Source organism: Chiloscyllium plagiosum, unplaced genomic scaffold (genome assembly GCF_037043375.1).
Source record: "Chiloscyllium plagiosum isolate Xiang-an unplaced genomic scaffold, Cpla_swu_hap1 HiC_scaffold_19, whole genome shotgun sequence".
In the NCBI taxonomy this organism is placed as follows: Eukaryota; Metazoa; Chordata; class Chondrichthyes; order Orectolobiformes; family Hemiscylliidae; genus Chiloscyllium; species Chiloscyllium plagiosum.
Window position 1 is genome coordinate 13,117,246 of NW_028270157.1, and position 25,408 is coordinate 13,142,653.

General features: G+C 42.1%; 1 protein-coding gene across 2 annotated transcripts; it reads right to left on the reverse strand.

Moving 5' to 3' along the window:
• Positions 1 to 293: 293 nt before the first annotated feature.
• LOC122559853 (arg8-vasotocin receptor) lies at positions 294 to 18,524 on the reverse strand. 2 transcript variants are annotated; one of them, XM_043709969.2, is made up of 3 exons: positions 18,412 to 18,524; positions 17,075 to 17,982; positions 294 to 1,657 (listed from the first exon to the last, which is right to left on the reverse strand). In XM_043709969.2, the coding sequence occupies exons 2-3, from the start codon at positions 17,979 to 17,981 to the stop codon at positions 1,359 to 1,361; spliced, it is 1,206 nt and encodes a 401-aa protein (XP_043565904.1). In that variant the 5' UTR covers position 17,982; positions 18,412 to 18,524; the 3' UTR covers positions 294 to 1,358. The 2 variants fall into 2 exon arrangements, with proteins under 2 accessions (XP_043565904.1, XP_043565905.1); XM_043709970.2 differs by lacking the exon at positions 18,412 to 18,524 and adding an exon at positions 18,136 to 18,272.
• Between the last annotated feature and the right edge of the window lie 6,884 nt (positions 18,525 to 25,408).

Genomic DNA, 25,408 nt, shown 5'->3' on the forward strand with positions numbered 1-25,408 from the left:
GTGAGTCACTTTTTAACTTGTCATTTCTATGTATGCCAACTGCCTTCTCCCAGTCTATTCCAATGTTTATTTTTATTTTAGCGTAAGTATTTTATCCTGTTCTTTCCACTTAGATATTCCCAAAGATTAGATCATGCTCCCTCTGAAGGTTTGTATTTTCCATTCTCTGACTTTATATTTATACTTCCTTATGGTTTATCTTTCATCTGTTGAATTCTGTCTCCATCAAACATCACCCCACAACACACCCCCCCCCATCCCCCATCCCACACTCCCCCACTCCAGAATTCAGAAAGTGATAAATTATGTCAAGCAACAGAATTAAGAGTTTGTTGACCAGTCTAGATTCCACACTAGAATGCTGGCAACATAGACTCCTGTGATGATAGCAGCGGAAGCCTCACTTCAAATCACATGAGTAAGGGGTTGGTCTCATCAATACCACTAAATAGTCAGTTGGCAATACCAACTCAAAAACAACATTGAAATCCAAAGGTTTCTGCAATGCCCTTTGATGTGGATTGTTGCTGTGATCAACCACCTTAAACATTCAAAGCTTCCCATTGTATATTCGAGAGAAAATGCACCACACCATTTGATACCGAACCAGACTGCTTGTTCCTATGAGTTTGTTGCTTCTAGCCAGATTAGAATGCTGTAGTTGCTACCTTGTTATCCTTGATGGAATGCATGTTTTGGAGCATAGTCAATGTGGGCATAATTGGCATTGGGCATTGAGCATCCATAATGGAACAGCCTACCAACCATCAAAGCTCAGGTTCACAATTTATGACTGCGACTTGGACAAAGTGCTAGTGATCGTCATTGCTTGTGACTGGCATGGGGTGGTTGCAAAATCAGAACTGCGACCAATTAACCATTATCCAATATTTGGACAATACATATATTCCAACATCTCAAAATATTACTTTAGAGTTTTCAATTCTATGCCATGTATTGGATGAAATATAACTCAGTATTGCACAAGTTTCATTATTTAACATTGATATGCTATCCATTTGAAAGATGCAATGTTTGCTGAATGTTTTTGTTCATCCATAGTACATCTACGATCACCAGCTTTTGTACTTAACAGCCACAAGACTAATTATTTCATTCCTACTGGACAAACAAAAATAAATGCCATTCTTTTGGGTTTAATTGGATTGATGCCATCCAGTACCTGGTCACACTTAAGCTGATGCCCTTCCTTAACACTCAGGTAAGCAAAGTGCTATGAATATAAGGGTAAGCTTTGGATAATCAGATCTTTGATCACAATCTCAATGGCAGTGCATTTAAGTAATATAAATGGTTTAATGGGGGTGGAGGGGAGTGTAGTCAGCAATCAGGTCACCTCAGGTCTCTACTGGCATTGTCTGGAATGACTGAGGAGATGCGTCATTGTCATTGTCTTTCCAATTGTATGAGCTGAATGTTGGGCTCCTATGGCTGACCTTTGTCAGTAGGGTGTGCCTCTTGATGCTGGTGTCTGAATCCTCCGTCTTCAGCTTCCCGGTAATTTTGTGGCAACAGGGAAAGACATGGATGATGTCACTCAGGAGGTGGCCACTGAAGAACATGTAGATCCATGGGTTACAGCAGCTGTTCAGACTTGATAGTAACATCGTGAGGGTAAAGGCAGTGTCCGTCGAATCTACAAAGCACAGCAGCAAAAGTAATTAATCTTGGCTTGGATATCACTCTCATTAAAGCACTGTCTACCTTGTCCACCTATCAATGTATCTTGATGCATTGAGAGTCAGAGCAGGAGTAGGCCACTCAGTCCATTCAGCCTGTACTACCATTCAATTCAATGCCATTCTATTTCCACTAGTTGGAGATTCTAGAACTGGGAGAGGGGCAGAGTGCATAGTCTGAGAATTAGGGACAGAGTATTCTGGTGGGATGTTAGGAAGCACTTCTACGCACAAAGGGCGGTAGAGGTTTGGAACACTTTTCCCCAAGCGGCAATTAATGCACAGTCACCTAGATAACTTTTACATCTGAGATAGATAATGTTTTATTAAACAAAGGTATTAAGGGATATGGGCCAAAGCAGATGTATGCAGTTAGGCCACAGATCAGCAATGGTGCATTGAATGGCAGATCAGACTTGGAAGGCTGAATGGCCTACTCCTGTTCCCAGGAATCATAGATGATCTGATAATGCTCAACTCCACTTTCCTGTCTTTTCCCCAAAACCCTTGATTCCCTTACTGATTAGAAATCTGTTTGTCTATCTCAGCCTTGAATGTACCGAATGACTCAGTCTCTGTTGCTCTCTGCAGAAAAGAATTTAACAGATTCACTATGCTCTGAGAGAAGAAATTCCTCCTCCTCTCTGCTGGTGAGCACTGCTGCCTCACAGCGCCAGGGACCCAGGTTCAATTCCCGCCTCGGGCAACTGTCTGTGTGGAGTTTGCACATTCTCCCCGTGTCTGCGTGGGTTTCCTCTGGGTGCTCCGGTTTCCTCCCACAGTCCAAAGATGTGCAGGTTATGTGAATTGGCCATGCTAAATTGCATGTAGTACTAGGTGCATTATTTAGGGGTAAATGTAGGGGAATGGGACTGGATGGGTTGCTCTTTGGAGGGTCGGTGTGGACTTGTTGGGCCAAAGGGCCTGTTTCCACACTGTCAGTCATCTAATCTAATCTAAATGGGTGACTCCCTAATCTGCGATTATGAGATGAGAGTGATTTACTGCCACAGAAGTTGCTCAGATGAGGAAGGTGAAGCTGATAAGCACTTAAGGTGTAAAGGATCACGTGATTATAGTGGTAGGTTGAGATGAAGATGGGTTTAAAAAGGTTTGCGTTGAGCACAAATGGAACTGTTGGGCCCAACTGTCTCTTCCTGTGCTGTTTACATTCCCTGCTATCATTCTATCATTTACATCGATGATAAACCTATGGTGTAATTCCATATAAAAGAAAAGATTCCAACTGTGCTTCTGTCAGACCTCGCCCCTGGCTCAACAAATTTGTTCAGTGAGTGACAAAGATGCGCAGAGTGGGATGTTCATGGTTCAAGCTCCAGTCTGGAAATTATGTGTTTGGCTGTTTGCTGAGCCTCTGTGGAGTGAAACACATAAGTGAAGATTTCAGGTGTGAGCGCTTTTGATGCAAGGTCAAGAATGAAATGTTTAGTTTAAAAGAATACTGAAACGTTGACATGTCTGATTTCTCTGGAAAGATGGGGAGGGGATCAGAGTCAGTGCTGCTCCATCAGTTGATCTCAGTGAGTGACAGAGGACAGTCATAGAGTCATAGAATCTTACAGCACAGAAAAAAACCTTCGGTCCAGCTAGAACATGCTGACCAAATTTCCCAAACAAAACTAGCCCGATTTGCCACTGTTTGGCCATATCCCTCTAAAACTTTCCGATTCATGTATCTGTCCAAATGTCTTTTAAAGTTGTAACTGTCCCTGCGTCTACCACTTCCTCTGATAGTTTAATCTATATACGCACCACCCTCTGTGTGAAAAGGTTGCCCTAACTGTTCCTTTCAGATCTTTCCCCTCACAATAAACCTATGCCCTCTAGTTTTGAATTCCCCTACCCTTAGGAAAAGACCTTCATCTTACCCCTCAATCTTCTACGCTCCAGGGGAAACTCCCAGCCTATCCAGCCTCTCCTTGTAACTCAAACCCTCCAGTCCCTATAATATCACTGTCAATCTTTTTTGCATCCTTTCCAAATTAATAATATCCTTCCTACAACAGGAACCAGAATTGGACACAGTACGCCAAAGGTGACCTCACCAATGTACTGTACAGCCATAACATGGCGTCCCCACAATGTTCTGACCAATGATGGCAAGCATGCCCAATGCCTTTTTCACCACCCTGTCCATCAGTGACGCCACTTTCAAAGAACTCTTGACTCATGTTTATTCACTCTCAATTATCAACATATACCTTTGAAGAATGTTGGAGCAGTGGATTTAATGTGAATCACATTCAATTTCAACAAGCATTAGCTTAAACAATTAGCTAAAATGTAAGTACGCACAATGCCATTCACAGAGACCAAAATGGGAGGTAGACTAAACAGGAAGCTGTGAAGGAGCTCTCACGGACTAGATGCAATTGTTCAGGAAAGGATGATCTTTCCAATGCATTCAATCTCTTTCGTGGTCCAGAAAAAGCATTTTTCAAAATGGAATGAAGTACAAAAATAGGAGTATGCAGAGACTTCAGTTTCACCTACATGTGGGTTTGTGATCCTGTGGATTTAGAAATATGGGGTGGGGGGAGAATTGGCCCAGGTCGCATTCACAGGAATGAGTCCGAGTAAGGGCAGTTCGATAGTCAGGTAGCATAGAAAGAGGCCCTTTGGCCCACCATGTCTATGCCAACATGATGGAGATGGTCAAAGTGCGGACTGGCCTGACAAAGTGGCCCAGGGAACAAGAGGCAGGGGAAGATTGTTCAAGTGGTTCATTCAGCTGGACATGTTTTAAAAGCCACATGTGAAATGAGGAAGGTAAACTGGCCTCTAACCCCTTGTGGTGAAGACAAGAAAATCAACTAAAGTTTCTATTCAAGATATCTGTTGTATTACCTATTGAATGTGCAAGTATGAGAATGATAGAGGAAGACAGAATAAGGCTAGCCTATGTATCTCAAGGCTGGTATTCACAGTCAAGGTTCAGATATGACTGATGGTCAATTGGGTGAGACACCAGACAGTGTCTTGGGGTAGAATCTTACAGGAATCTGAACAGTATGGGCTATGGTGAGATGTGTGGCAGAATTGGACACAAAGTCCAGCAATACCCATCTTGACATCCGGGAAATCTGATCCACCCTTTATGTTTTTCATGAGCAGTGAGGCGAGATTCTCGCTAGGCAGCAGCAAGTTGCCATTTCAGGAACTTTATTGCTTGCAAACTGTCGTATTGCCAGCACAAGATACTTCATTATAAATCAACTTTCTATCTCACCAAACTTGCTAAACAAGTTTGAAGTCAAGAAACCTCAACATGGAAACAGAATGGAGACATGACGTAGTTGGCTCACTGCTTGATCTGAATGACCTCCAGGTTACCTACGAACAAACTGCAACCCAGGTCATGCCATGTGGGCACCAGTCACACACACACTCCCCTCAACCATGAACATTGGCATCTACCATCTACCAACTAATCACTCCCATAATGGCACCCCGATACACTAGCAGGACCCTATGGAAGCAGGTCAAACTGACAAAGAGCAGTGAAGAGCTGCAGTAGGGAGACTTTGCATGCAGGGACAGGCACCCAGCTCACGGAATGGACTGAGCTAAATCTCAGGCTTGCTCACTTGCTCTCTTAGGTGTTCACTCACTGCACCTCCCTGCATCTTCGCAGCATCCTTGCCTTGGCTGCTAATTAGCACAGTCACTCAACCAGGTAGTCCAGGGAACAGCTCGTGGTCAGTCCTGTGGCTCCATAGAGCTCACACGGTCCAGGAAATGTGCATCTATCAGCCAGGAACCTGGGCACTACTCATCCAGGACTGTCTGATCAGGTTGCTCGTTGGGCACGGTCAGTCTGTTGGGTCCATCCGCAGAAACTCAAGGCAAAGATAGGTGATGGAGAGACAAGGGCAGGTGTTTCTGTGGATATGAAACTCAGCAGGTCAGTCTTTGGAGCTGCAGGATGCAGGTTCTGGGAAAGGGGAAATCACAATTGTAAAGGAGGCATAACATCTTCAAGGCAGAAATATAGTAAAGTGCCTGGATGGGAGGCAATGTAGATGGGGTTCGTCCACACTCTTGAGTACCCTGGCTTCAAGGAGTGGGCAGAGTGTGACCACACCTGACATAGTTGCCTCATATGTAAGGGACTGGGTGTAGGCAGGAGCAGGGGGATGTAGTTGGGAATGTTCAGGGACCTGGAAGACTGGAGGATTTATGGGCTACTAGTAAGGAGATGTGGATATTCAATACATACAGGCAGAATCTGGAAGCCATTTGCTGAGGAGCACTCTGACATCCTTCTACCTTGCAGAAAATCAAAAGTGCATAATGGGAAAGAAAATGGTAGCAACCACATCATCCCAGAATGGGGCGGGTAAGTGACTGAACTTTGTCTGTGGCCATGAAATGATGCTGGATAGTTTAACAATGTTTTTTGGGCATACACAGAATTGAAGAATTCCAGTCAGCAGTTGATAACTTTCCTAGTAGCAAAAACAATAATTTTAGCAAGAAAGTGCTCAGTAGAAGCACTAAAGATGTGCCCAACCTGCTGAAAATGCTCCCTTTCTCTAATTGCCATAGATGGCAAGGCCTAGGTGGCTAAGGACTGGATTAGCAGAAACTGTGCCTGAGATTCAACTGAAACGATAGGGACTCCGTTTCTCCTTAAGTGTACTTTGTTTCTTATTACATGCACAAAGAAAGGACTATCTCATCAGCTCGTTTTCACAGCGCAGATCCAACCCCTGGAATGTCAATGGTTCTTGTGGAACTCCAAATTCTGAGCTACTTCCAGCTGGTATTGATTTTCAAGTCATACCACTGCGCATTTGGATCCATCAAATACTACAATTACTGACATTACACCATGTCAGGAGAAGATCTCTAGCCTACATACATCGACCATACTTTACCAAATAAAAACAACAAAAAAGAACAGTACAGCACAGGAACAGGAGTTTAGGCCCACAGCCTGTGCCAACACATGATGCCTGTCTAAACTAAAAACATTTTGCCTGTTTGCGGTCTGTATCCCTCTATTCCCTGCCTATTCATTTATCTGTCAAGATGCTTCTTAAATGTTTTGTATCTTCTTCTATCATCTCCTCTGGTAGCACATTCCAGGCACTGGAAAAGTGCTTAACGTTTGGAACTAAACTTTCATACAAGTGAATATGGTCATAAAAATAAATTTATATTTATAAAGTGCCTTTCATGGGCACAAAACATACGGAAGTGTTTCGTTGCTTGACATGCACTTGCAGTTATTATATAGTGGTCACTCTGCACACAGCAAAATCAATGACCAGTTAGGCTGGTGTTGATTTTTGAGGCATTAGCATTGTCATGACACCAGAACAATCAGAAAGTCATCTGAATGATGGTCTATTTGGCAACATAGCACCCCTCAATATTGTAAGTTGTCAGCTTAGACTTTGCACTCAAGGCTACAAATGGATATTTGAGCCTACAGTACACTGATGAGGTGATGAGAGGGTTAATATTTGAACCAAACTGATATCTGTCATTTCATTGTTGGATAGTGGGTTGTTTCTCCTGGGAGGGTGACATTTGCAAGCGTACATTTATACGCACTGCAGCATTAATCTAAACTGCAAAATGTTTAAAAATGCAATTACAAACATAAATAGGAAAGTTATAAGCAGTTCTTACTTAGCTTATGCTCCTATTTTGAATTTAATATAACTTGTTCTACATATTTTATATGTTTCTTCCTTAAAAAAAAAGCACTTAAATAATCATTTCAACCTGCAAATTCTCTACCCTCCCAAGAGAACCCTCAAAACAACTGGCCCCAAGTTGACTAAAAATTAGCTCCAAATTCCTACAAGACTGAAGACTGACATCATGTCATGTCAACATTTCACAAGCTAATAAAAAAAATTGGGAATAACGAGGGAACGTTAACAAGAAACTGCTATAATTCCCAGCAATCGTTCTCATAAAGCTGAGCGAATGCAAACTTATTCATTACACTGAGGTGTGAATTCCTGACAGACATTTCTTTTACGTTATCCAGAATATTTGACAATATAATTGGGTGTGATTTCAATAGTGCATAGAAAAAAGACATTTTTCATTTCAAACTAGGAAGTGTGCGGAATGAATGAGCCTCTTTTGGAATACTGCATTCAGTTCTGGTCTCCCTGCTTTAGAAAGGATGTTGTGAAACTTAGAAGGGTTCGGCAAAAATCACACAACACCAGGTTATCTTCCAACAGATTTATTTGGAAGCACTAGCTTTCACAGCACTGCTCCTTCATCAGGTGGGCAACTACCTGCTGAAGGAGTGACGCTCCGAAAGTTAGTGCTTCCAAATAAATCTGTTGGACTATAATCCTGTGCTGTGTGATTTATGCCTTTGTTCACCCCAGTCCAACACCAGCTCATCCAAGTCAAGGGTTCAGTAAAGATTTATATGGATGGTTGGAGGGTTTGAACTCTAGGGAGAGGCTGGATAGGCTGGGGATTTTCCCCTACAGCATCGGAAGCTGAGGGGTGACCTAATGGAGGTTTATAAAATCATACAGGATGTGGATAGGGTAAATAGACAAGGTCTTTTCCCTAGGGTAGCACAGCCCAAAGGTAGAGTGCATAGGTTTAAGGTGACAGTGGAAAGATTTAAAAGGGACCCATGCGACAACTTTTCACACAGAGGGTAGTGTGTGCATGGAACAAACTGCCAGAGGAAGTGGTGGAGGCTGATACAGTTTAAATGGGTATTTGAATAAGAAGGGTTTAGAGGGACATGGCGCCAAATGCTCATACATGGGACTAGTTTAGGATATCTGGTCAGCATGGACAAGTTGGACTCTAGGGTCTGATTCCGTGCTGTACAGCTCTATGACTCTAAAATGATACTCTAAACCTGATGCAACTAACATTTCAAATTGCTATTGTCATGTAAGGACCTGAATATGCTCCAGATGGAATTAATCCTTGGTTTTTAGGCAAATATAATGTATGCAATTAACAAGTGAAAACTGATCAGATTATTAGATATGATAGATCAAAACCCATACAATCAATGTGAACATCCTAACACATGTGCCAGGCTGCTGCCTACCCTGATTATTATGAGTAATTGCTGTATTGTTTGGAGTAAAGTATTCTGGGTCTGCTATTTAAATCTTGAAAGTGCAGTGAGGCTGAATAAATCTGACTGTAATATGATGTGACAGCCCATGTTTCGGTTGGTAGAACTCCTGTGCTGCTGAGTCAACAGATTCAAACCCTACATTAGGGCCTTCAGGACAGATCTCAAGACTAACACTCCAGTAGTACAGAGGGAGAGCAGCACTGTAGAAAGCACCTTCTTTTGGATGAGATGTCAAACTGAGGCCTTAGATAAATCTTTCTTTTACTCTTCTGTCAGCATGGAGTGTGTGAGCAAGAAAGAAGACATAGAATGTGAACAGACCTTATAAAATATGGTAAATTAGTCATTTTAAAAAGAAACTTCTTCAAAATTACTGTTCACTTTGCCTTTGTAATTCTGGTAGCAGTTTACCTTATTCTTTTAATTCTGCTAACTAACTCACACAAATTTTAACACTGACTGACAACTATAAACAGTATTAATTGTTACAATTGTCAAGAAAGACTGTCAGGCTGGACCACTTCTTACAAAATAAAAAGCTGTTGGATAATCTATGAGAAGTCATTATAATTACATCAGATTTTAATGGGCTAAATGCAGTGAAGGGAGGATGTTTTCATTTGTTACAGAGGCCAGAACTCGAGAGGGCGAGGCATGATAGATGATAGTCACTAATAAATCCGACATGGAATTCTGGAAAATCTTCCTTACCCCAATACTGGTTGGAATGTGGAAGTTGCTATCACTTGGAGTTGATTTGGAGAATAACTTTGATACAGTTTTGGTGAGGTTAAATAAATATACAAGAGAGAAAGTAAAGTAATTTAGTGATGATTATAAAAAATGAACATTTCCATTGCAAACTGGACAGTGTGGAATGAACAGACAACATGATATTCTGGAACTGACAATTCAAATTGATGTTTACATGGTAAGGGTCTGAACATGATCCAGATAGAATTAATGCTTGGTTGTTAGGCAAACACAGCATACAAATATATGGTCTTGCCAGACCACAGGACTGCTCTCTCACTACAGAAACACAACTGGTAGAGGCTTATCCTGAGGGTCACCATGCCTAAGGTAAGGGGAGTCCTTCATGGTAACTTCAGCCAGTGCAGGAAATGAACCCATGCTGTTGGCATTACTCCGTATCACAAAACCAGCCATCCAACCAACTGAGCTAACCAACCCCCACTTAGGCAAAAAGGATGGAATGATATCTGAAATAGAGTGGGAACGGTCATATTAGTGCCTAAACATATAAGTGGCATCCTGCCCGTGTTCTAACTTGCACTGTGTCCGTTCACCTCAAACTCCTTGACCTCAATCACTTACATTGACTCCCTGTCAAGTGACATTTTCTCATTTACACTATCAAATCTCATATTAACCTTCTCATCTGTAAGGAAAACAACTGAAGCACCTCCAGCCTCTCCACAGAGATTCCTCTTCTCTGATCTTACTGTAGTAAAACTTCAGAGACTTGACACAAAATGTAATGATACTTTTCCCACATCCCAGCATAATCATGTAGAGCTGAGTTGGCTCGCATTGTGCCAAAGACTCTGAGATCCTATCTCCTGAAATAAGATAAACTAACTAGAACTTTTTACTTGTACCTATTTTGCCTCTTAATTATTTGAGTTATTTTCACAGATCATTTTTGTTTTATACTTTCGGTTTCTGATTTCCCACTTGGCCCTTTTCTGTTATTTATTAGCTTTTACGATTTCTTTGCAAACATTACACCAATAAATTTGTTAGTACTGACATTAACTTGAAGTTTGTCCCTCGGGGTCTCACTCTGAAACTAGATTTGCTATCTTAATGGTTCACTACATGTTTTTTTTAAAAACAATCATATTTGGAAAAGGATATTTCATTCTTTCTCGGCAGATTCTTGATATCAAAAAATAATTACTCGTACACTAGTTCACTGGGTCGATACCTGTGTCTGTTTTAATGTACAGAGTGATAATAACTGCACAGTCTTTTATAATTAATACATTATGCACCTTGATGCAGAAAAAAACATTTCAATTACATAGCAATTATATTCCAACCAGTCTTGGGATGAGGAAGTCCCATAGTGCTTTATGAAGTACTTTAAATTTGCTCACTGTTATAATGCAGAAAACATGGTAGCTATGCATAGCAAAGTTCTATAAACAGCCAGCTGGTAACAATTGGATCATCTGTCTTAGTAGTATTGATTGAGGGATAAGTACTAATAAAACTAATGGAAGCGCCACTGCTCTTCTTTACAATTGTGCCATGGAATCATGAACAGACATCCAAAAGGGAAGGCAGGGTTGCGGTTGAATAAAACAGCAAAAGATGGAATCTCTGAGCATGCAACGCTTCCTCAGTATTGAACCAAGAATGTCAGCCCAGATTCTGCACTCCAACCTCTAGACTGCAGCTTGAACACACAACCTCCAACATTTATTTGTTCCAGCATGTGGACATCACTGGCTAAGTCAGCATTTAATGTCCATTCATAATTGCCCTGGAGAAGATGGGGGGGGGGGGGGGGGGGGGGGAGGGGACGCTGTTGTAGCATAGTAGTAGTGTCCATACCTCTGATCCAGGGAGTCCAGTTTCAGATTCCACCTGCTCCAGAATGTGTAATAATATCTCTGAACAGGTTGATTAAAAAAAAATAGCCGTAGTAACTGCACATGAACAGTTTGGCTAGGGCTACAGTATTATTACCAAAACATTGTCAGGCTTATTGCCTTTGCAGTATTCAGTGCATTCAACCATTCTTGATATCATGTGGAGTGAATCGAATTGGTTGAAAAGTCTGATGCTGCGGACCTTAGCAGAAGGCTGTGATGGATCCACTCAGCATTCTGGTTAAAGGCTGATGCAAATACTTCTCACCTTGTCTTATGTACGGGCTTCCTATTTTGAAGGTGGGGATATTTGTGGAGTCTCATGTTATATAATTATCCATCGCTGAATGTGGCAGACTTACAGAGCTGAGAGCTGATCTGTTGGCTGTGGGATGATAAGCCCAGTCTATTACATGATGTTTAGCAAGCAAGTAGTCCTGTGTTAGGTTAGCACTTTGCCTTTGCTAAAGTGAGATTTGAACCCATGTTCCCAGATTGTTAACCTACAGTTCTAGATATTCACTTCAGTGACATTACTGCAAAAACAACACCTCCCATTTTACCTTTGAGATGTGGATTTTTACTCACAGAAAATTCTCTATTCCTTCTCAAAGAATATGATGTCAAAATGATTAAACGTACTGTGTATTGAGATACAGGCAATTTTACTTTCCTTAAATATTCTGACTGAATGGATTCATCAGTTTTCCTTAGATTTTCTTTAACTTCCTGCATCAACATAATCCAAGCACATGGGCTGATTGCTGAACAACTAAAACATATTATTACTCCACTCAAATTTCTTGGTCTTGAGTGTCCCAAAACTAATGCCAGCCACATTCATTAATTGCGTTAATTAATTGAAGTAAAAGGTAAAGACACTATAGTCTCACAGGACCATAGGGCTACTTTCTCATTAAAGAGAATCAACTGATGGTGGTTTAACTTGAGGGTCACCATGCCTCAGGTGAGGGGAGAGGTTGAAAAGGCAGGATCTTCACAATTAATGAAATAGTTGATTGTTGCAAAATGAAAATATCAGTTGCAGTGATTGCAATTTAATCAGTATTCTTCCACAAAAAAATCTTAGTTATTCCTTCTACTTCAGAATCCACTGTTACTCACAGCTGGCATTGATTGACAGATGTATCCATTCTTAGGTTACCTATCAGCCTCCTTGTTATATCTTGATGCTATATTTATGGTCAGTGCTGTTTTTCATCATTTATATAAATGATTCAGATCTGAATATAGGGGGTAGAGTTAGTCAGTTTGCAGATGACATCAAAATTGGAGGTATCATGGACAGTGAAGAAGGTTACCTCAGAGTACAATGGGATCTTGATCAGACAGGCCAATGAGGAGTGGCAGATAGAGTTTAATTTAGATAAATGCAAGGTGCTGCATTTTGGACAAGCAAATCAGCGCAGGACTTATACACTTAATGGTAAGGTCCTGGGCAATGTTGTTGAACAAAGAGACCTTGAAGTTCAGGTTCATAATTCTTTGAAAGTAGCATCGCATGTAAATAGGTTAGAGAAGAAGGCGTTTTGAATGCTTTCCTCCATTGGTCAGAGCATTGAATAGAGGAGTTGAGAGGTCATGATCCAACTGTACGGGACAATTTTGGTTCGGTCAATTTTGGAATATTGTGTGCAATTCTGGTCTCATTCCTATCAGAAGGATGTTGTGACACTTGAAAGGGTTCAGAAAAGATTTACAAGGATGTTGCCAGAGTTGGATTATTTGAGCTATAGGGAGAGGCTGAATAGGTTGGGGCTGTTTTCCCTGGAGTGTCAAAGGCTGAGGGGTGACCATATAGAGGTTTATAAAATTATGAGGGGCGGTGATAGGATAAAAGGGACCTACAAAGCAACTTTTTCACACAGAGGGTGGTGCATGTATGGAATGAGCTGCCAGAGGAAGTGGTGGAGGCTAGTACAATTACAGCATTTAAAAAGCATCTGGATAGGTATATGAATAGAAAGGGTTTCGAGTAATATGGGCCAAGTGCTGGCAAATGGGATTAGATTGGGTTGGGATATCTGGTCAGTGTGGACAAGTTGGACTGAAGGGTCTGTTTCCATGCTGTACATCTCTATGACTCCATGATTCTTTTGTCCCTTGCTCCAAGTCCTATGTTAGCGATTCCAGTAAATGATTTACTGAGTTAAATTGGCAATTCTTGCAAAAAAAATTATTCCTGCAAAAAGGAATAGGATTCTGAACTTCTCTGCCATAAAGCTTTGAAATTGGAGCTTGCAAAACTGAGATGGATGGACTGTTCTGGAGAAGGGTCACTAGACCTCAAATGCCAACTGTGATTTCTCTCCACAGATGCTGTCAGACCTGCTGAGCTTTTCCACCAATTTCTGTTTTTGTTTTAGATGGATTGTTGTTGAATGCAGTTCTTGAGAGCTTTTGTAGCTTAAACAGGTAAATAGAGTTGCATTACAGATCAGCAATGATTAAATTGATGAGGCTTGAGGACCAAATGGTCTACGCCTGTTTTTGTGTCCATGGCTTCATCAGTTAGTTGCCATCAACCACAAAGAACCATGTTGCATGATCATCATTTTATGTTTATGTAGAAAACAATCATTAATGAACCACAACAATGTAGATTCTAGCTTGATACTGAACAACAGTGATTTCAAGTCACTGTTTAGTGGAGGTGTGAGAGGAGAGGAGGGAGAGTAATATTGTTTGGAGTTCATACAAACTGGAATTGTCACACCATCATTTCAATCACTAAACAGATAAGGTACAAAGATCCCAACCATTCTTTGTATTGTGATATATTGGATTAGTAATCCAGAGTTTTAGATTAATCATTTGGTCGGATCAACTCCCACTGAGGCAGCTTGGATATTTAAATTCACTTAACTGACTAATTACAGAATAAAAAGTATAATTTATTTCCCCCTCCAACTCTATTTTGATTTAATCCCTGCCCTCCCCTTCACTGTTTGATCACACAGCATTGCCCTTTGTGTAGGGCACTGCTTGTCACAGGCCACTCGGGTGTTTTCCTTTCTTCCTGGTGGTGGAAATTTAATAAAGAGTCGTACACCTTGTGTCTCTCACTGTGTCTCACACCTGCACACACACACACCATGGGTGCTGGGGAAAAAATAAGTAGAAAAAAATAAATAAACAGAACTTTATCCTGTTCACTCTAAGAGCTGGCTCTTGAGAGAGCTGGATCAGTGTGCGTGCATGCAAGGACTCTCCTCCGAAAAAAAAATTATGAATCAAACAGACCATAAAGAACCCTTCTGGTTTTCTAATGCCGTTTAGGAAAGAAAACTGTTTTCCTTTCTAAGACTGGCCTTTATGTGACTTCAGCCCAGAGCACTAGGGTTGATTCTAAACTGCCCTTGTAAGCGTGTCAGTTTTAATCTGGAAGGTAGCTCACCAATACATTCTCAAGAGCAATTAGGGATGTATATAAACGTTGGTTTTGTCAGCACTGTCCACGTCTTACGAATTAATAAAAAAAAAACTGAACATCTGTATCATTACCAATACTTGCCAGCACAGTCTGCACGCATTTAATTACACGGACAGAAGAATTTTGCTTTTTGTAAGTTCATTACAGTGTGCCACGGAGCCAGCATACAACTCACATCTGGACAAGTTTCCATTGCTCTAAAGCAAGAATCATTTTTAAGTACAGAAACCAAATATGAAAAGTAACCTCGCGTTTTTCTGTTATTAGAATTCTATAATCTCACTGACAAAATCCCAGCCATAAAGTACATTAGTAGGCATTCGCCTTCAGGTAATGAACAAGTTTAATGATCAGTCACTTGAGGAAAAGTCTGTTACCAACAACATCTTATACTTATGTAGCACCATTAATGCAATAAAACAACCGATGGTATTTCACAGGAGCATTATAATATTAAATATGACAACAAGCTACAAGAAAAGGTTTAGGGGCAGATGACCACAGATCCTGAATAAAGAGGTTATCAGGAGCATTTTAAATGAGGCAGGCGAGGTAGGGAGGTGGTTTGAGCTCCACACAGTTCTCCAAAGCTAGCGGCTTAGGCACCTAAAACAGGGCTATCAATGGTGGAGTAATTAGAATCAAGAATACTGAAGTGGCCATACCCGGAGGAATGCAAAGATGTCGGACGTTGTGGCACCGAAGGAGATTACAGAGATGGGGAGAGCGGCAGCCATGAAGGAATTTAGAAACAAAGATGAGAATTTTAAAATCAAGTTGTTGTTTGGTTGGAAGCCAGTTTGGATTAGTCAGCACCGGAGAGATGGGTGAATTGGACTTGGTGCCAGTTTAGACAGGAGCAGCACAGTTTCAAGTTTACACAGTACAGAATGCAGAACAGCAGCCTGGAAAGAAAGTAAGTCTCGAGGTAGTAAAAGCAGAAGAAGGAATTTCAGTCTTTTCATAATATTTTTATTGTTTAAATTTCAATATAATATAGTTCATTTTCAAACACAATTAAGCATCAAATGAACATGATGAAATGCTTTCTTTAATACTAGGCAGATCATCACTACTTTCTCAAGAGCAATTAGGGATGGATCAAGGATTAAAGCTAAGGATTAAGGATGTTGGTCCAGCCAGTGATATTCACACCCCTCCAAATGAATAAAAAAAACCTTGCTGATATTATTTTAACTAAACTTTGTTTAATTGGCAAATCCTACCATTGTTATTACTAACTAATGTGATTTTGAGTATTAAAATCTAATTATTGGCAAATTATTAGTTAACTTTCATTTAAACGGGCAAGTTGAAATGTCACAAAATCAAAGAAAAACTTTTGCAAAGCAAATTGAGTGTTGGGAGGTGACCCTCAGGTTAAACTCATGAGTATCTAATGACAGAGCTGCCCTAAGTGATGGAAATCCAAAAGTTCACACAAACATTGTTAGTTATTTAATGTTTCCCAATCAACCTGTTCAGAGATGCTAAAGTACACCTTTCACAGAGATCAGAGAATTATATCATAGAACTCGTACAGTGTGGAAACAGGTCCTTTGGCCCAACAAGTCCACACCGACCCTCCAAAGAGAATCCCACTCAAGCCCAATCCCCTACCCTATTACCCCACATTTACTCCTGACTCATGCATGTAACCTACACATCCCTGAACACTATGGGCAATTTAGCATGACCAATTCACCTATCCTGTACATCTTTGGAATGCAGGAGGAAACTCATGCAGACACGGGGAGAATGTGCAAACTCCACACAGACAGTCGCCTGAGGCTGGAATCAAACCTGGGTTCTGGCACTGTGAGATAGCAGTGCTGACCACTGAGCCACTGTGCTGCCCCTTTGGAGCAGGTGAGACTTGAACCCAAGTCTGCAGGCTCATAGCAGGATACCACATCATAGCACAAGAACATTCAGTCTTGAGTTTATTTTTATTTATTTATTTATAAAGCAACCTCTTCAGAATAGTGATCACTCATGATTGGAGCCGGTGGGACTTCAATCGAAGTCTCCTGGCTACGAGTTAGAGAAACTACCACTGTATGACAAGAGCCTTCTGTTAGCTGTTTAATGCCATGTACAATTGATTCTAAAGCAGTAGATCACATTCAGCCTGCCTCTGATAGCCCCTTTGAATGGAAATGGCATGTGCCAAATAGTAAAGTTCACCTACCATCCTGGGGAGCGTTCTTGTCCCAGGCAGACCACAGCTGGACAGTGAAGAAGGGAGCCCAGCACACGATATAAGCCAAGACAATCACCAGGGTCATCTTCACCGTTCGGATCTTGGCTTTGGAGATGGTGTTGATGTTGCTGACTCCGGAGGTGATCAGGCCATTCTTGAAGGAGGTACCGGTTGGAGCCTTGGTCTTGTACTTGATGTTCCTGAAGATGCTGTAGCAGATGCAGGTGTAACACACCAGTACAATGAGGATGGGCACTGCAAAGACCCCCAGCGCTATCCAGGTGATGTACGCCTTGATGCCCCAGGGCAGGATGAAGTTGGCCCAGCAGTCGTAGACCCCAGAGCCCTTATCGATCTCCCGCACGGAGAAGATGAAGGACTGTGGGCTGCTGAGGATGAAGCTGCCCAACCAGGTCCCAATGATCATCAAGTAGGACCTCTGGGTAGGCTGCTGCAGGGTCTTCAGGGGGTGGCAGATGGCAATGTAGCGGTCCACCGACATCATGACCATCATGTAGGTGGAGGCGAACATGCCAAAGATCTGCAGGTGCTTCACCAGGCGGCAGAGTAAGTCTGGCCCCTTGAAGCGGTAGGTGATGTCCCAGATGAACTGGGGCAGGACCTGAAAGACAGCCACTGACAGGTCCGCCAGGCTCAAGTGTTTGATGAAGAGGTGCATCTTGGAGGTCTTCCGGCGGCTCTTGCACAGAGCCAGCAGCACCGTCACATTGCCCAGCACCGCCAGCACGAAGATGATCCCCAGCAGCGAGATCTCGGTGCGGGCTAGCGCCTCGTTCCTGCCGAAGGGGTCGGTGAGGTTGGAGCGGCTGGTGTTCGCTCCCGGGAGCCCGCTGGAGGCGACGCTCGAGTTGCAGGAACCGGCTGGAGCCTGCATCCTGCAAACGAAAACAAAAATAAACACACAACTGGACACAAGAGTCCTGGTACTAGGGGGTTGGTCGGTGGGTGGGAGAGGGAGGCTGCAAGGTGAGGCAGACAGACAGACAGCGTGCAGACACAAAGCCCACTCGGAAACACTGGCCACTCACTCAGACTGGGGCTGCAGATCTCAGAGAGAATTATACACCAGGGGGAGGTTAAGACATCAATCTGACTGCATCACCATGCAACTCCCACTTCTGACTTTAAATAAAAACCCAAGGAAAGTCAACGGAGGTGGTTCCTAACTTGCACAAGTTGGAAGGATCGCTCTGCTATTTTTCACGACACAATCCTCCACACGTACCCCCCCCCCCCCCGTCCTTTCCTTTAGCTAAAAATTCCAATCTTGTGCTACAGGTAGACGCGCAAGCAAAATTACCCACGAGAAATAATTTCCGCTCTTCGCTGACCCCGCAATGTTTATCCCAGAAGAGGAAATGGTCCAAATATTTGACTGAACTTTGCTTTCACACCCAATAAGGAGGCCTGGGCTATCGTCCAGCGCGAAGTCCTGCTAACCCATTCAGACAAGACTGAATGACTGGACCTGCAGCTCGATGCTATAATTGTCTGTCGGTGTGTGTTTTGTAGCTATAGCTTTTCACAGAAATTTTCAGCTCCTCTGCCTTCTCAAGTGTCTGGAATTGTCATGGAAACTAATCAACAGAGTTTAAAAAAGTCTTAAAAACTGCAGATGCTGGAAATCAGAAACAAAAACAGACGTTACCTGGAAAAGCTCAACAGGTGTGGAGAGAGACAACAGAGTTAACGTTTCAGGTCCAGTGACCAGTCCTGAAGAAGGGTTACTGGACCCGATTTCTTAGTAGAAAAGAAAGACTTACTGTTATAGAGATGTACAGCACAGGAACAGATCCTTCAGTCCAACTCATCCATGCCAACCATTTATTCTAAATAAATGTAGTCCCATTTGCCAGCATTTGGCCTTTATTCCTTTAAAACCTTCCCAATCGTATACCCATCTGGATGCCTTTTAAATGTTGAAATTGTACCAGCCTCCTTCACTTCCTCTGGCAGCTTATTGCATACGCGCACCACTCTTTGCGTGAAAAGGTTGCCCCTTTAGCACCTGGCATAACCATAGGACGTCTCAAAGAGATTGGTTATAAGCAAAGTACTTTGGCACATGGAAACTGTTGAAAAGTAGCAGAACAGCACAGCAAGATCCCAGGATCAACTGTAATGACCAGACAGCCTGTTGTTTTGGTTGAGTGTGAACATTTATCAGTCTGGGTAGCAGTGTTTGCTCACTTGCACCTGTTAGAAGCTAGGTAAAAACAATGACTGCAGATGCTGGAAACCAGATTCTGGATTAGTGAATTCCTGTTAGAAGCTACATATATTCATACACAGAGAATTCTTGGCAGAACAAGAGCACACAACATACCTTTTTCAACTGAACAAAAACTCAGTGGACAACCTTTCCTTGGTGCATTCTGTAAGGCTTTCACCAATCAGCCAACTGGCCTGGCTTGAATTTAAACAAAAGTTTGGAGATTAACTGCTCTCTGGCATGTTCTCCATACCAAAGCCTCTATCAATCAGAGTCCACTTGCCAACCAAACAGCATCCCCTTTTCATGTAAGATAAGTTGTTGCTTCCTTTGAGATTTGGTATCCTTCCTGGTCTGTCCTGATGAATCCTAAAGGATAAATATCATCGGCATATCTCCTTTTCTCAGCAGAACACTCTGACTCTTCTTCAACATTATGCCATTGGCCCTTCAACATTCAGTTTCACACCTGTTCAACATCTCTCATCCAAAAGACAGCACCTTGGACAATGCAGCACACCGTCAGTAGAGCACATCATTTACTTTCAAATGTTAGAGTCAAGATTGACCACATTAGCTACTGACTGATTTTATGAACTAGGCCAGACCACTTAAAAATTCTTAAGCAGGCAGCCAGACCATAACTTTGCAATTTGTTTTGGTATGTGTACAGTGAAAATTACCCGGAGTAAGTTAGCTAGGTTGACTACCAGATTTTAAAACAAACAAAAATTTATTCACAAAATTACATGATGAAACATAAAGAACAGACTAAAGAACACTTACAGAACTCAGTCTATCCAAAATATTAATTATGTTCTGAATACACACAACAGTCCCAATAAGCAAACCCCCTTAAAAAAAACAGTAAAAATGGAACAAATGCTTACAGGTTGAAGTTAGAAATTAGAAGGGCAGAAGGAGAGAGTCATGATTTGGAGATGCCAGTGTTGGACTGGGGTGTACAAAATTAAAAATCACACACCAGGTTATAGTCCAACAGGTTTATTTGGAAACAGTAGCTTTTGCAGCGCTGACCACCTGATGAAGGAACAGAGCTCCGAAAGCTAGTGCTTCCAAATAAACCTGTTGGACTATAACCTGGTGTTGTGTGACTTTTATCTTTAAAGAAAGAGAGAGAGTTTAGCAACCTGTTTCCACACTGTTGAACTCCTAACTAGTTCTGGACTGACTGCTCAGCTAGAGAGCTGACCATGTCCTTTCATTGTACAGGTCACTTCTAAAACATGACCACTTTGGCCTGGTCTCATCTGTTTACATATAAACAAAAGGCCTCTCAACATCCTTTTTCATCTCTCTTCCAAACTAATCATCTTGGAGCTGGGAAGGATTTAATGACCCCTCTGGAAAAAAAACAAGGACACAGTATCCTTGAGAAAAGGAAAAGCTTTTAGAAAAAAGGGATCAGCGTTGTGACACTGAGAGATCTGTGTGCTATCAATGAGGCACTACAACTGGCACCAATTATCCAAATCAGCAAACAGACAGATCTGGAAATCTCCCAAGGTTCATCCAGAGATACCAAGGAAACGCTTTGACATCCTTTTGGTCAGTATTGATAATGGATTCGTAAAGTCCATCAAGTGTCACTGACAAATACAGATATTGTAGATCCTGAATCTACTTAATGTCGGCATTAACAATTCACCTGAAATAAAGATAGAAAGTGATGGGAATGCTCAGTGTATCCAATACCATCTACAGAGATAGAAACGGTTAACATTTCATGGAAACAGAGTAATCCATTCAACTCCTCGAGCCGACTCTACCCTTCAATTGGATCATGGCTGATCACTTACCTCTACCTTCATATCATCAGTTTTGATCAATCTCAGTCTTGAGCACGCTTGATGATTGCGCTTCCGCAACCCTCTGGGATAGAGAATTGCAAAGATTCACTATCTTCCAGGTGAAAAACTCCTTCTCATCTCTTCTGTAAGTGGCTAATCCCTAATTCTGAGTCAGTGTCCTCTAGCTCCAGCCAAGGGAAACACCTTTGTTTCAAGCCAAAAATGGTTCTTTGACTGATAGGGACAGGCTGAATAGGCTGGGGTTATTTCCCCTAGAGGGTCAGAGTTTGAGGGGTGATCTTATAGAGGTTTATAAAATCATGAAGGGCATGGATAGGGTGAATAGCCAATATCTTTTTATCTGGGTGGGGAGAGTCCAAAATTAGAGGGCATAGGTTAAGGGGAAACAGGAAAGATATAAAAGGGACCTAAGGAGCAACTTTTTCATGCAGAGGGTGATGCGTGTATGGAATGAGCTGCCAGAGGAAGTGGTGGAGACTGATAAATTACACCATTTAAAAGGCATCTGGATGGGTTTATCAATAGGAAGGGTTTAGAAGGATATGGACCAAATGTTGGCAAATGTGACTAGATTCATTTAGGATATCTGGTCGACATGGACTAGTTGGACCGAAGGGTCTGTTTCTGTGCTGTACAACTCTGTGACTCTATGACTCTATGACATGAAGGAAGGAGATGTAACTGTGGATCAGGGCAGTTTTGAGTGAGGGTGAGTTGGTGCTTCTAGAGATAGAGAGAGAGAGATAGAGACTGAATGTGAACATGTAATGGCATGTGACACTGAATGAGGATGTCATGATTCAGCAAGGACAGCAGTCCAAACAATATTGTATGTTTCAGAAGTACATGAAATCCTGGGTGGATTTGAAATGCAAAAGTTGGAATCTACATAGGATCTATCAAAGTCAGAGATGTGACTATAAAAGCAATTTAAAATAAAACACTTTGTCACATACCATTAGGGAAATGGAAAGCAATGAAGGAAAACCAATTAGAGAGATAAACCGAAATGCTGTTGGTGAAAAGAGATGAACCTATTCAAGCTGGACATCATTGGAAGAGAAATGGTAGTGAATTAAATACTAAAATCAAAGCAAAATATGGCAAAGAACTGTGAGTGCTGTAAACAAAAACAGAGAGAAACACAACAGGTCTGGCAGCATCCTTAGAGAGGAAAAGCAGTTAATGCTTCAAGCTCAATGACTCTTATCCAGCACTCCTTGATTTTGTGGAAAATGCTGCAGATGTTAGAACATAGAACAGTACAGCACAGAACAGGCCCTTCAGCCCACGATGTTGTGCCGAAATAAGGTTTGTGAGGCATGACCTGCCCCTCACAAAGCCGTGATGACTGCATTTAAACAAGCCATGCTCTTCCAGATGGTCATAAATCCTATCCCTCAGAATCCTTTCTAACACCTTGCAGACGACAGACGTGAGACTTACTGGTCTGTAATTGCCGGGGATTTCCTTATTTCCTTTCTTGAAGAGAGGAATTACATTTGCCTCTCTCTAGTCCTCAGATACGACTTCAGTGGAGGGCAAGGATGCAAAGATCTTCGCAAGTGGCAAAGCAATTGCATTTCTCGTTTTCCAAAGCATCCGAGGACAAATCTGGTCCGGGCCTGGCGACTCTCCCACCACAAGATCTGATACCTGCCCCGGCTCGTTTCCGAGCACCAAGTTTAGAATGGCCTCTCCTCTCGTCGGCCTGTCAACGTACTGAGTTAGGAAACCCTCCTGAACACACCTTACAAAAACAGCTCCAGTCAAATCTTCTGCTTGAAGGAGGTTCCAATCGATATTGGGAAAGTTAAAGTCACCCATTACAACAACCCTACTACGTCCACACTTTTCCAAAATCTGCCAACCTATGCTTTCTTCCATCTCCCTGCTGCTATTGGGGGGCCTGTAGTAAACCCCTAACGAGGTGACTGCTCCCTTGCTGTTCCTAATTTTCACCCATACTGACTCGGTAGGCAGATCTTCCTCGACAATGGAAGCTATTGGGGGGCCTGTAGTAAACCCCTAACGAGGTGACTGCTCCCTTGCTGTTCCTAATTTCCACCCATACTGACTCGGTAGGCAGATCTTCCTCGACAATGGAAGCTTCTGTAGCTGTGATACCCTCTCTGATTAGTAGTGCTACACCCCCTCCTCTTTTCCCCCCTCCCTATTCTTTTCAAATGCTCTAAACATTGGAACATCCAGCAACCATTCCTGCCCCTGAGAAACCCATGTCTCTGTTATAGCCACAACATCATAGCACCAGGTACTGATCCAGGCTCTAAGTTCATCACTTTTATTCCTGATATTCCTGTGTTAAAGCAAACACACTTTAACTGATCCCTCGGTTCCTTCCCAGGAAAATCCTTCCCAGTAGTTGGTCTACCTTTTGCTGCTGCCTCGAACTCTCACCTCTGGTATACAGCTCAGGTTGGAAATCTGAAATGAAAACAGGAATCCCTGGAAAAAACTCAGCAGGTCTGACAGCATCAATGGAGAGAGAAAAACAACATTAACGTTTGGAAATGATTATGGCTGTTTAGACTGAAGAATAGAAATATTCAACAACCAGTTTGATTCACTCATGCGAAATCAAGAAATGGCTGAAGCTGATCAATACTGCAAAGGCTATGGGTACTGACAACTTGTACAGAGCACTTGTGCCACATTACTAGCTGCAGCTCTCTCCAAGCTGTTCCAGTACAGTTGCAACATGGGCATCTACCCAACAATGTGGAAAGTTACTCAAGTGTATCCTGTACGCACAATATAGGACAAATCCAAATGGGCCAGTTACCGCCCCATCAATCTACTCCTGATCTTTGGCAATGTGGTGGAAGGGGCTGTCGACAGTGCTATGAACTGGCAATAACAAAGAAATTAACTACTCACTGATGGTCAGTTTGGGTTCTGCCAGGGCCCTCGGCTCCCGTTCTCCTTACAGACTTGGTCTGAACATGTACTAAAGAAGCTGAACACCAGAAGTGAAGTTAAAAATCACACAACACCAGGTTATAGTCCAACAGGTTTAATTGGAAGCACACTAGCTTTCGGAGCGACGCTCCTTCATCAGGTGACAATCACCTGACGAAGGAGCGTCGCTCCGAAAGCTAGTGTGCTTCCAATTAAACCTGTTGGACTATAACCTGGTGTTGTGTGATTTTTAACTTTGTACACCCCAGTCCAACACCGGCATCTCCAAATCATGACCAGAAGTGAAGTGAGACTAATTGCTCTTGACATCAAGGCAGCATTCTACCCCATATGTCTTCAAAGAACCTTAGTAAATCTGGAGTTAATGGGGAATTTGAAGGTAAATTCTCCCCTGGTTGGAATCATAGCAAGCACAAGCAAAGATGGTTGTAATAACTGGAAGTCAATCATCTCAGCCCATGGACATCACTGCAAGAGTTCCTGAGGGTAATGTCCTAGGTCCAACCATTCTCAGTAGTTTTGTCAATGACCTTCCCTTCATCATTAGGTCAGAAATGGGAATGTTCATTGATGATTGCATAATGCTCAGCACCATTTGTCAGTCATCAGATAGTGAAGGTGTCCTTGTTCATACCTATCTACCTGCCAACTCACACACCTGCTACTTTACCCTTATATCAGCCTACCCATCCTGTCATGCTATATCCTATCACCTCACACACCTGCCACCATACCTACTTACCCACTTACTTTATTTGTCTACCAGCCCTGCTCATTCACTCATTGACCTATCCATTAGTATTGATACTGGACATTTATACTTATAACCACGCTGCAAATAAAAGGGGATAAAGTTCTGCACTAATTCACTTTGTCATTTGCTGTGTGGATTCCTGCGATGAAAGAGTTCTTCATGCTGCTGTGTTGGAAGTCAGATCCATTAAAAGTAACCAGGTAAGTGCACCATTTTCTGCCAGATAAACATTGGACACAGTAGTTCTGATCCTGATCAGAATATCTAGGCTTAAGTGTAAGTGAATTACATGAAATGCCTACTTAACGCTTAGATTTTCCATGATCATTCTGATCAATCACACCTCTGCCCCCTACCATGTCACTATTATCTTCACAAAATGTATTCATTTCTTTGAATGTCTCAACTTGGTTAATTTACTAAGATACTGACTAATATGGTAGTGGCATGTTACAGTTCACTCAGGAAGCATAAGTTGCTTTGGCAACATACACCTGTGTGTGCATATTGTATTCTTGAGCTTTGAATGGTGATGGTAGAGGATCCGATGCTCTTTCCATCAA